This window comes from Oncorhynchus mykiss, chromosome 9, assembly GCF_013265735.2.
Source record: "Oncorhynchus mykiss isolate Arlee chromosome 9, USDA_OmykA_1.1, whole genome shotgun sequence".
In the NCBI taxonomy this organism is placed as follows: Eukaryota; Metazoa; Chordata; class Actinopteri; order Salmoniformes; family Salmonidae; genus Oncorhynchus; species Oncorhynchus mykiss.
This window is the reverse complement of record NC_048573.1, coordinates 5,384,368-5,397,042: the sequence shown is the minus strand read 5'-3', so window position 1 is coordinate 5,397,042 and position 12,675 is coordinate 5,384,368. Positions and strand designations below refer to the sequence as shown.

General features: G+C 46.4%; 1 protein-coding gene across 1 annotated transcript; it reads right to left on the bottom strand.

The window, feature by feature from the left end:
- Window positions 1-4,685: 4,685 nt before the first annotated feature.
- Window positions 4,686-12,226, bottom strand: cnpy3 (canopy FGF signaling regulator 3). Its single transcript, XM_036987162.1, has 6 exons — window positions 11,953-12,226; window positions 10,841-10,970; window positions 9,613-9,709; window positions 8,826-8,948; window positions 8,572-8,689; window positions 4,686-8,148 (listed from the first exon to the last, which is right to left on the bottom strand). Exons 1-6 carry the CDS (start codon window positions 12,059-12,061, stop codon window positions 7,835-7,837), a joined length of 891 nt encoding a protein of 296 aa, XP_036843057.1. The 5' UTR covers window positions 12,062-12,226; the 3' UTR covers window positions 4,686-7,834.
- Window positions 12,227-12,675: the final 449 nt, after the last annotated feature.

Genomic DNA, 12,675 nt, shown 5'->3' with positions numbered 1-12,675 from the left:
TGTGCTGCATCAGATGACCTGGCCTCCACAATCACCGAACCTCAATCCAGTTGAGATGTTTTGTGATGAGTTGGACCGCAGAGTGAAGGTAAATCAGCCAACAAGTGCTCAGCATATGTGGGAACTCCTTCAAGACTGTTAGAAAAGCATTCCAGGTGAAGCTGAAGCTTTATTTTTACTATTTTCTACATTGTAGAATAATAGTCAAGACATCAAAACTATGAAATAAGACATATGGAATCATGTAGTAACCAAAAAAGTATTAAACAAATCAAAATGTATTTGAGATTCTTCAAAGTATGCACCCTTTGCCTTGACAGCTTTGCACACTCTTGGCTTTGTCTCAATCACCTTCATGAGATATTCACATGGAATGCTTTTCTAACCGTCTTGAAGGAGTTCCCACATTTTCTGAGCACTGTTGGCTGCTTTTCCTTCACTCTGTGGTCCAACTCATCCCAATGGATAGGTGGGACATTAGCATCCCACCTGGCCAACATTCTATGAAATTGCAGAGCGCAAAATTCAAATTAAATTATTAGAAATATTTAACTTTCATCAAATCACAAGTGCAATACACCAAAATAAAGCTTAACTTCTTGTTAATCCAGCCACCATGTCAGATTTCAAAAAGGCTTTACAGCGAAAGCAAACCAAGTGATTATCTGAGGACAGCACACCACCATACAAACACATGAAAATTACAATATAATTCATGCCTTACCTTTGAAGATCTTCTTCTGTTAGTACTCCAATATTTCCCAGAAACATCACAACTGGTCATTTTTGTTCGATAAACTCCTTTTTTATATCCCCAAAATATATATTTATTTGGCGTGTTTGATTCAGAAAAACACCGGTTCCAACTCGCCCAACATGCTGACAAACTATCTAATAAGTTACCTGTAAACTTTGTCCAAAAATTTCAAACAACTTTCCTAATCCATCCGTAGGTATCCTAAAACGTAAATAATTTATAAGAATTTAAAAGTGGAGCGAGTTCCAGGTCAAAAGAGTCCACTTAGCTTGATTCTCATTCTGAATAGCCGTACTTCTTCATTTCTCAAAGGAAAAACATCAACCAATTTCTAAAGACTGTTGACATCTAGTGGAAGGCATAGGAACTGCAAGCATGTGCCTCATAAATCTAGTTCCCCATAGAAATCCAATAGAAAACACAGTCAACTCAACAAACAAAAAAATCCTGGATGGTTTGTCCTCTGGGTTTCGCCTGCCAAATACGTTCTGTTATACTCACAGACATTATTTTAACAGTTTTAGAAACTTTAGAGTGTTTTCTATCCGATATGCATATCCTAACTTCTAGGCCTGAGTAGCAGGCAGTTTACTTTGGGCATGCTTTTCATCCGGACGCAAAAATACCGCCCCCTATCCCAAACAGGTTTTAATTAACCTCTACAGGATCAGTGACCCCCCCACGGGATGGTTGAGCTAACGTAGGCTAATGTGATTAGCATGAGGTTGTAAGTAACAAGAACATTTCCCAGGACATAGACATGTCTTATTTGGGCAGAAAGCTTAAATTCTTGTTAATCTAACTGCACTGTCCAATTTACAGTAGCTATTACAGTGAAAGAATACCATGCTGTTGGTTGAGGAGAGTGCACAATTTTGAAGTTCGAAATGTGTTAATTGATCCAATTAGGCAGTCTTTTATTTAACTCGGCAAGTCAGTTAAGAACAAATTATTTTTTTCAATGACAGCCTAGGAACAGTGGGTTAACTGCCGTGTTTAGGCAGAATGACAGATTTTTACCTTGTCAGCTCAGGGATTTGATCTATAAACATTTTGGTTAGTGGCCCAACACTTTAACCACTAGGCTACCCGCCAACCAAACATTTTGAACAGAATGGTTCATTGGATCAGTCTGAAACTTTGCACATACACTGCTGCCCTCTTGTGGACACCATTGAAATTACAACCAGAGTGATGGCTATATTAGCCATATACCACAAACCCCTCTGGCCTCAGCTCTTATATTAGCCATACACCACAAACCCCTCTGGCCTCAGCCCTTATATTGGCCATAAACCACACCCCCTCTCACCTCAGCCCTTATATTGGCCATAAACCACACCCCCTCTGGCCTCAGCTCTTATATTGGCCATAAACCACAAACCCCTCTGGCCTCAGCCCTTATATTGGCCATAAACCACACCCCCTCTGGTCTCAGCCCTTATATTGGCCATAAACCACACCCCCTCTCACCTCAGCCCTTATATTGGCCATAAACCACACCCCCTCTGGCCTCTGCCCTTATATTGGCCATAAACCACACCCCCTCTGGTCTCAGCCCTTATATTGGCCATAAACCACACCCCCTCTCACCTCAGCCCTTATATTGGCCATAAACCACACCCCCTCTGGCCTCAGCCCTTATATTGGCCATAAACCACACCCCCTCTGGCCTCAGCCCTTATATTGGCCATAAACCACACCCCCTCTCACCTCAGCCCTTATATTGGCCATACACCACACCCCCTCTGGCCTCAGCCCTTATATTGGCCATACACCACACCCCCTCTGGCCTCAGCCCTTATATTGGCCATACACCACACCCCCTCTGGCCTCAGCCCTTATATTGGCCATACACCACACCCCCTCTGGCCTCAGCTCTTATATTGGCCATAAACCACACCCCCTCTGGCCTCAGCTCTTATATTGGCCATACACCACACCCCCTCTGGCCTCAGCTCTTATATTGGCCATACACCACACCCCCTCTGGCCTCAGCTCTTATATTGGCCATACACCACACCCCCTCTGGCCTCAGCCCTTATATTGGCCATACACCACACCCCCTCTGGCCTCAGCTCTTATATTGGCCATAAACCACACCCCCTCTCACCTCAGCTCTTATATTAGCCATAAACCACACCCCCTCTCACCTCAGCTCTTATATTGGCCATAAACCACACCCCCTCTCACCTCAGCCCTTATATTAGCCATAAACCACACCCCCTCTGGCCTCAGCCCTTATATTGGCCATAAACCACACCCCCTCTCACCTCAGCCCTTATATTGGCCATACACCACACCCCCTCTGGCCTCAGCCCTTATATTGGCCATACACCACACCCCCTCTGGCCTCAGCCCTTATATTGGCCATACACCACACCCCCTCTGGCCTCAGCCCTTATATTGGCCATACACCACACCCCCTCTGGCCTCAGCTCTTATATTGGCCATAAACCACACCCCCTCTGGCCTCAGCTCTTATATTGGCCATACACCACACCCCCTCTGGCCTCAGCTCTTATATTGGCCATACACCACACCCCCTCTGGCCTCAGCTCTTATATTGGCCATACACCACACCCCCTCTGGCCTCAGCCCTTATATTGGCCATACACCACACCCCCTCTGGCCTCAGCTCTTATATTGGCCATAAACCACACCCCCTCTCACCTCAGCTCTTATATTAGCCATAAACCACACCCCCTCTCACCTCAGCTCTTATATTGGCCATAAACCACACCCCCTCTCACCTCAGCCCTTATATTAGCCATAAACCACACCCCCTCTGGCCTCAGCTCTTACATTAGCCATTCACCACAAACCCCCGAGGTGCCTTATTGCTATTATAAACTGGTTACCAACGTAATTAGAGCAGTAAGAATAAATGTTTTGTCATACCTGTGATATACGGTCTGATAAATCACAGCAGTCAGCCAATCGGGAGCTCGAACTACCCAGTTTATAAAATATTTTTTTTAGAACCATTTATTAATGAGACTTGGCTGGTAACTGAAAGACAGGATTTCAACAGCAGTGATTTTATTGACACACCTTGCTGTTTCACCAAGACCCACAGCTAACATCTTTCCCTCACTCAACAATCCTGACAACATTTACACACAAGGTCTTAAAAACACACACACACACACACACACACACACACACATAAAATGTAAAGTGTTGGTCCCGTGTTCCATGAGCTGAAATAGAAGATTCCAGAAATGTTCCATACGCACAAAAAGTTTATTTTTTTTTTCATCACAAATTTGTTTATATCCCTGTTAGTGAGCATTTCTCCTTTGCCAAGATAATCCATCCACTTGACAGGTGTTGCATATCAAGAAGCTGATTAAACAGCACGATCGTTACATAGGTGTACCTTGTGCTGGGGGACAATAAATGGCCACTCTAAAATGTTTTGTCACACAACACAATGCCACAGATGTCTCAAGTTTTGAAAGAGCCATCAATTGGGATGCTAACTCCAGGAATGTCCACCAGAGCTGTTGCCAGATAATTTAACGTCCATTTCTCTATTATAAGCCTCCTCCAATGTCGTTTTAGAGAATTTGGCAGTACGTACAACCGGCCTCACAACCGCAGACCACGTGTAACCACGCCAGCCCAGGACCTCCACATCTGGCTTCTTCAACTGAGGGATGGTCTGAGACCAGCCACCAGGACAGCTGATGAAACTGAGGAGTATTTCTGTCTGTAATAAAGCCCTTTTGTAGGGAAAAACAAATTCTGATTGGCTGGGCCTGGCTCCCAAGTGGGTGGGCCTGGCTCCCAAGTGGGTGGGCCTATGCTCTCCCAGGCCCAGCCATGGCTGTGCCCCTGCTCAGTCACGTGAAATCCCCTGATTAGTGCCTAATTTATTTATTTCAATGGACTGATTTCCATATATGAACTGTAACTCAGTAAAGTCTTTTAAAATTGTTTTATGTTGCGTTTATATTTTTGTACAGTATAAATAGTCTCAGCTGAGTCACTGACCGAGAAAAACAACAATCTTAAACACTGCAAAAATAAACAAAAATCCAGCAGACTACTACAACAAAAATTAAAGGACAAAATAAAGACAAATCAATGAGGCTTGAATAAAATCATAAGGGTTATTCTACATTGAAAATATAAAATAAATATACCGTTTTCGTAAAAAGTCTAATTTTCTTTGATATACAGTGTATTTATATTGAAAAGAAAAAAAAGATACCAACCAATGTTGCTTCACTTCATGACCGGTCGGTTGTCTGTAAAAAATGATTAACCTAAAGTAAAACTCCTTCTTTCAGTCGAGAGCTTGTCAATAGAGGCCTGTCAGTCGAGAGCTTGTTAATAGAGGCCTGTCAGTCGAGAGCTTGTTAATAGAGGCCTGTCAGTCGAGAGCTTGTCAATAGAGGCCTGTCAGTCGACAGCTTGTTAATAGAGGCCTGTCAGTCGAGAGCTTGTTAATAGAGGCCTGTCAGTCGAGAGCTTGTCAATAGAGGCCTGTCAGTCGAGAGCTTGTCAGTCGAGAGCTTGTCAATAGAGGCCTGTCAGTCGAGAGCTTGTCAGTCGAGGGCTTGTCAATAGAGGCCTGTCAATAGAGGCCTGTCAGTCGAGGGCTTGTCAATAGAGGCCTGTCAATAGAGGCCTGTCAGTCGAGAGCTTGTCAATAGAGGCCTGTCAATAGAGGCCTGTCAGTCGAGGGCTTGTCAATAGAGGCCTGTCAATAGAGGCCTGTCAGTCGAGAGCTAGTCAATAGAGGCCTGTCAGTCGAGGGCTTGTCAATAGAGGCCTGTCAATAGAGGCCTGTCAGTCGAGAGCTAGTCAAAAGAGGCCTGTCAGTCGAGAGCTTGTCAGTCGAGGGCTTGTCAATAGAGGCCTGTCAATAGAGGCCTGTCAGTCGAGAGCTAGTCAATAGAGGCCTGTCAATAGAGGCCTGTCAGTCGAGAGCTAGTCAATAGAGGCCTGTCAGTCGAGGGCTTGTCAATAGAGGCCTGTCAATAGAGGCCTGTCAGTCGAGGGCTTGTCAATAGAGGCCTGTCAATAGAGGCCTGTCAGTCGAGAGCTTGTCAATAGAGGCCTGTCAGTCGAGAGCTTGTCAATAGAGGCCTGTCAGTCGAGAGCTTGTCAATAGAGGCCTGTCAGTCGAGAGCTTGTCAGTCGAGAGCTAGTCAGTCGAGAGCTAGGCAGTCGAGAGCTAGTCAGTCGAGAGCTAGTCAGTCGAGAGCTTGTCAGTCGAGAGCTTGTCAGTCGAGAGCTTGTCAGTCGAGAGCTTGCCGATAGAGGCCTGTCAGTCGAGAGCTAGTCAGTCGAGAGCTTGTCAGTCGAGAGCTTGTCAGTCGAGAGCTTGTCAGTCGAGAGCTTGTCAGTCGAGAGCTTGCCGATAGAGGCTAGTCAGTCGAGAGCTAGTCAGTCGAGAGCTAGTCAGTCGAGAGCTTGTCAGTCGAGAGCTAGTCAGTCGAGAGCTTGTCAGTCGAGAGCTTGCCGATAGAGGCCTGTCAGTCGAGAGCTAGTCAGTCGAGAGCTAGTCAGTCGAGAGCTTGTCAATAGAGGCCTATCAGTCGAGAGCTAGTCAGTCGAGAGCTAGTCAGTCGAGAGCTAGTCAGTCGAGAGCTAGTCAGTCGAGAGCTAGTCAGTCGAGAGCTTGTCAGTCGAGAGCTTGCCGATAGAGGCCTGTCAGTCGAGAGCTAGTCAGTCGAGAGCTTGTCAGTCGAGAGCTTGCCGATAGAGGCCTGTCAGTCGAGAGCTTGCCGATAGAGGCTAGTCAGTCGAGAGCTTGTCAGTCGAGAGCTTGCCGATAGAGGCTAGTCAGTCGAGAGCTAGTCAGTCGAGAGCTAGTCAGTCGAGAGCTAGTCAGTCGAGAGCTAGTCAGTCGAGAGCTTGTCAGTCGAGAGCTTGCCGATAGAGGCCTGTCAGTCGAGAGCTAGTCAGTCGAGAGCTTGTCAGTCGAGAGCTTGCCGATAGAGGCCTGTCAGTCGAGAGCTAGTCAGTCGAGAGCTGGCCGATAGAGGCTAGTCAGTCGAGAGCTAGTCAGTCGAGAGCTAGTCAGTCGAGAGCTAGTCAGTCGAGAGCTTGCCGATAGAGGCTAGTCAGTCGAGAGCTAGTCAGTCGAGAGCTTGCCGATAGAGGCTAGTCAGTCGAGAGCTTGTCAGTCGAGAGCTAGTCAGTCGAGAGCTAGTCAGTCGAGAGCTAGTCAGTCGAGAGCTAGTCAGTCGAGAGCTAGTCAGTCGAGAGCTAGTCAGTCGAGAGCTTGCCGATAGAGGCTAGTCAGTCGAGAGCTAGTCAGTCGAGAGCTAGTCAGTCGAGAGCTAGTCAGTCGAGAGCTAGTCAGTCGAGAGCTTGCCGATAGAGGCTAGTCAGTCGAGAGCTAGTCAGTAGAGGCTAGTCAGTCGAGAGCTTGCCGATAGAGGCCTGTCAGTCGAGAGCTAGTCAGTAGAGGCTAGTCAGTCGAGAGCTAGTCAGTAGAGGCTAGTCAGTCGAGAGCTAGTCAGTCGAGAGCTAGTCAGTCGAGAGCTAGTCAGTCGAGAGCTAGTCAGTCGAGAGCTTGCCGATAGAGGCCTGTCAGTCGAGAGCTTGTCAGTCGAGAGCTAGTCAGTCGAGAGCTAGTCAGTCGAGAGCTAGTCAGTCGAGAGCTTGCCAATAGAGGCCTTGTAATGTTCCTCCCCATTAGAATACAATATTATTATTATTATTGGTATCAAAAAAATCTGTTGAACACGTGTAACCAAAGCATGAGGCAAAAACACATGTAAAAGCAACAAGAATGTGTCTGAGAACAGCACACACACACACACACACACACACACACACACACACACACACGACCATAGATTCAGTAGTATTGTCAATAAAACCATTCAGAATTACCGAGAGTAAAGGGTTTCTGGGGGGGGGGAATCCAAATCAAATAATCACTGGGGGGGGGGAGACTCCAAATCAAATAATCACTGGGGGGGGGGGGGTCCAAATCAAAACGGCACCCTATTCCCTATTAGGTGAACTACTTTTGACCAAGGGAGTAGTGCGCTGTGTAGGGAATAGTGTGCCATTTTGGGAATTGGCCCAGGGCTCCATTCCTCCAGGGTCTCACAGCTCTGTGTTCTTCCCAGGCAGAGCCACCTTTTTCTGAATGTCTTCATCCGACGAGACCCCATCCCTCTCCTTCTCAGCCGATACTGCCTTTCCCTTCCCCTTCTTCTTCTTCTTCTTCACCTTCTCCTTCTTCTTTTTCTTCATCGTCTTCTCTCCTTCCTGCCTGCCGCCTTCACTCCCTCCTCCTCCTCCTCCTCCTCCTCCTCCCAGGTCTTTGCTCTTCGTTCCCTTCTTCTTTTTCTTCTTCTTGTCTTCGGCGATGGCTGCCGCATCTCCCTTCTTCTTAGAGTACTCCTCTTTCAGACAGGCTGGAGAAGAGGAGGAGAGGAAGAGGTTGGGAGGAAGAGAACAAGAGTAATTAAACCAGCATTCTAATAACTAAGACATTCAAAACGATCAAATAAGTTACAATGTGTGTGTGTGTGTGTTATCTGTGTGTGTGTGTTATCTGTGAGTGTTATCTGTGAGTGTGTGTGTGTTATCTGTGAGTGTTATCTGTGAGTGTGTATGTGTTATCTGTGAGTGTGTGTGTGTTATCTGTGAGTGTGTGTGTGTTATCTGTGAGTGTTTGTGTGTGTTATCTGTGAGTGTGTGTTATCTGTGAGTGTGCGTGTGTGTTATCTGTGAGTGTGTGTTATCTGTGAGTGTGTGTTATCTGTGAGTGTGTGTTATCTGTGAGTGTGTGTTATCTGTGAGTGTGTGTGTGTTATCTGTGTGAGTGTGTGTCTTACCGGCATCTTGTCCCTTCAGAACGTGTTTCTCACAGAGGTACGTGGTGAGGTCTTCCTCCTGACTGCCTTTGTACCAGTCCTCTATAACCTCCTCATACTTCTCTACCATAACATCACACTGAGACAGAGAGAGACACACACACACACACACACACACACACACCAACATTTGAAAAGAAAACAGAAGACAGTTGATATGTTTGGGAATACCGTTTCTAATAAATTGATTCATTAATTGGTCAATTGATCCTCACCTGTTTCTTGAGGTCAGCGACCTCTGCAGAGGTTTCGTTCCAAAGTTCATAGGGGATATCCATGACGACCTTGACCCCTTTATGGACCAGCCCATGGAGGGTAGAGAAGGTCTCTGACATACCCTGAGGAGAGAGATGGAGACAGAGGGGGAGAGAGGGAGAGAGAGAGAGACAGAGATGGAGAGAGGGGGAAAGAGAGGGGGAAAGAGAGAGATTGAGACGGAGGGGGAGAGAGGAAGAGAGATGGAGACGGAGGGGGAGAGAGATGGGGGAGAGAGAGGGGGAGAGATGGAGACGGAGGGGGAGAGAGGAAGAGAGAGGGAGACGGAGGGGGAGAGATGTAGACGAAGGGGGAGAGAGATGGGGGAGAGAGAGGGGGAGAGATGGAGACGGAGGGGAGAGAGGGGGAGAGATAGGGGGGAGAGAGGGGGAGAGATGGAGACGGAGGGGGAGAGAGGGGGAGAGAGGGGGAGAGATGGAGACGGAGGGGGAGAGAGATGGGGGAGAGAGAGGGGGAGAGATGGAGACGGAGGGGGAGACAGAGGGGGAGAGATAGAGACGGAGGGGGAGAGAGATGGGGGAGAGAGAGGGGGAGAGATGGAGACGGAGGGGGAGACAGAGGGGGAGAGATAGAGACGGAGGGGGAGAGAGAGGGGGAAAGGAGGGGGAGAGAGAGAGAAGAGGGAGGCAGAAAGAGTGGGAGAGATGATCTGTGTCTAGTTAACAACTATTGATGTCTATTGATCCTTGTCTTTACTCAGAGAACCTCTGACACACACGTACTGACCTTGGCAAAGCGGTTGCTGCCCTCTCTCTCCTTGTGTAGGTTGTAGCCAGAGAGCCTCTGACACACATTCTCCACAACCTCAATGAAACGGATGTCTCTACAGAGAGAGAGAGAGAGAGAGAGAGAGAGGCAGAGAGAGAGAGAGAGAGAGGCAGAGAGAGAGAGAGAGAGAGGCAGAGAGAGATAGAGAGAGAGAGGCAGAGAGAGGCAGAGAGAGAGAGAGAGGGGCAGAGAGAGAGATAGAGAGAGAGGGAGAGAGGCCGAGAGAGAGAGAGGCAGAGAGAGAGAGAGAGGCAGAGAGAGAGAGGCAGAGAGAGAGAGGCAGAGAGAGAGAGGCAGAGAGAGAGAGGCAGAGAGAGAGAGAGGCAGAGAGAGAGAGAGGCAGAGAGAGAGAGAGACAGAGAGAGAGAGAGAGAGAGAGACAGAGAGAGAGAGAGAGGCAGAGAGAGAGAGGCAGAGAGAGAGAGGCAGAGAGAGAGAGGCAGAGAGAGAGAGGCAGAGAGAGAGAGGCAGAGAGAGAGAGAGGCAGAGAGAGAGAGAGGCAGAGAGAGAGAGAGAGGCAGAGAGAGAGAGGCAGAGAGAGAGAGAGAGAGATAAAGGAAAGGAGGAGGCAAAGAAAAAGAGAAAGAGAGTTGGGGGTACAGAGTAAGATTGACGGATGGAGGAAGGGAGAGAGATAAAAGCCGTCATGTTTGAGAGAAAAAAGATACTCCGTTTAATTTAGTAATTTAGCCATTTTTTTCCTAGTGTTCACAAGTCATGACATAATGACAGAACTTCCTATTTATAAAGCCTAGGCCGCCTCCCACAGGAAGGGACCCAGACCAAGTTCCTGTCCCCTGCTACCATAGCAACCCTGTTATCTCCACAGTAACGGCACAGAGAGGAAATAGACACCGCTCGCTCAAGTCAAGCACTTATACAGTGAAAAGCCTCAAAAGCTTGTGAACATATAGGATGTAGGCAGAAGTTAGGCCCAGATCTAGGATCAGGTTAACCTCGCCAGACCCCTGCCCTTTAACATTATGTGGGGAGGACAAAGTGGGCAACTCCATTCTACTCCGACAGACGCACTGCATAAATTGCATCCTGTTTCCAAATAGAGTGCACTACTTTTGAACAGAAACCCTATAGGGAATAGGGCACCATTTGGAACACAGCACTACGTCCAGTAACAGAGCATTCTGTGACATCAAGCTGTAAACGTAAACGATTAAACGTCACTCACGACTTGACATATTTGATTGGCGGAGCTCCCTTGTTGCCGTCAAGGAAACGGTAGTTTCTCTCGATCACTTCCTTGGTTTTGCCCGTTTCGTCAAAGGCAGACTTCATCTCAATACTGACGAACTTACACACTGAGAGGAGAGAGAGAGAGAGATACAGAAAGAGAGGTACAGATGGACAGAGAGACAGAGAGAGAGAGAGAAAGACAGAGAGAGAGAGAGAGAGATGGACAGTGAGACAGAGAGAGAGCGAGATACAGATGGACAGAGAGAGAGAGATACAGATGGACAGAGAGACAGAGAGAGATACAGATGGACAGAGAGACAGAGAGAGATACAGATGGACAGAGAGAGAGAGAGAGAGAGATACAGATGGACAGAGAGACAGAGAGAGATACAGATGGACAGAGAGACAGAGAGAGATACAGATGGACAGAGAGAGAGAGAGAGATACAGATGGACAGAGAGACACAGAGAGAGAGAGAGAGAGAGAGATACAGATGGACAGAGAGAGAGAGAGAGAGATACAGATGGACAGAGAGACAGAGAGAATATAGACTTAATATTACATTTGAAATGTCTCTATTCCTTTGGAACTTTTGTGAGTGTCATTTCTACTGTTCATTCACTTTTGTATATTATCTACTTCACTTGCTTTGGCAATGTTAACATAGGTTGCCCATGCCAATAAAGCCCCTTGAATTAAATTGAAAGAGAGAGGAAATATAAATGGTTCTATTTACTGTAGTATCAGGTGTCTAAAATGAGGAAGTAGTAAACAGTAAGGTTTCACTTCTGCATCACGCACACACACTGCTAGGTTATAACGGGCAAAGACTCAACGGCTACTACAATCAGCTGTTGATGCGTGACTCGTTCTGGCTAATCGAATGAATTAAAATGAATGAAATAAGCTCATAGTTAGTTTAAAAATAGTTTACAAATGGAACGAATGAATAGCATTGTTTCTGTCCTTCTCGGGAAAAGGCTATCAGGCTATTGTATGCCTACATTTCTAATTAAATACAACTAGTTTTAGACAATAAAATACAAGCTCTCTCTTTTGGGTTTCTAAATGGGGGTGAATGAATAGCGTTGTTTTTGCTCTTCCTACCTTCACATTTATTAGGCAGATGAACCCACTCGTCATCTCCCTCTTTCTTCTCTGCTCCCTCGACCAAGGCGCTCAGCAAAAACACCGTTAGACAAGTCAACAAAACCATTCTGACTAAATGCTGTTGTTTTCTAGTAAATAAAGAGGTCTATTGTTTTCTAGACCGTCAGATTTGCTTATTTACATCTCGTTCTCGACCTACGACTTACTGCTGTGAAGAAGGCAAGAATAACTAAGTACTTCTGGGTCACGGACTTTTGGAATCCTTCAGAATAAGAGTCCTGTTCTGTATACTTTGTAAATTAATGATTAAGCTGAAAATGATGGAAAATGTGCACAATTATCAATATATTTTATAATAGTTATCATACAAAGAATAATTAGAATTATTTCTATGAGATATTATTCAATTTTTTTTTTAAATCATATTTTTAAATAGTCATTGAAATGCTATTAGCGCGCACCACCGCTAACTAGCTAGCCATTTCACATCCGCCACATATGTATGTACACCTATCGTTTACTGCAGGGTTTCCCTCGGTCCATTAGTACATTGACTTCAATACAAAACCTAGGAGGCTCATGGTCCTCACCCCCTTCCATACACTTACACAGTAATTATGACAACTTCCGGAGGACGTCCTCCAACCTATCAGAGCTCTTGCAGCATGAACTGACATGTTGTCCACCCAATCAAAGGATCAGAGAAATAATCTCGTACTG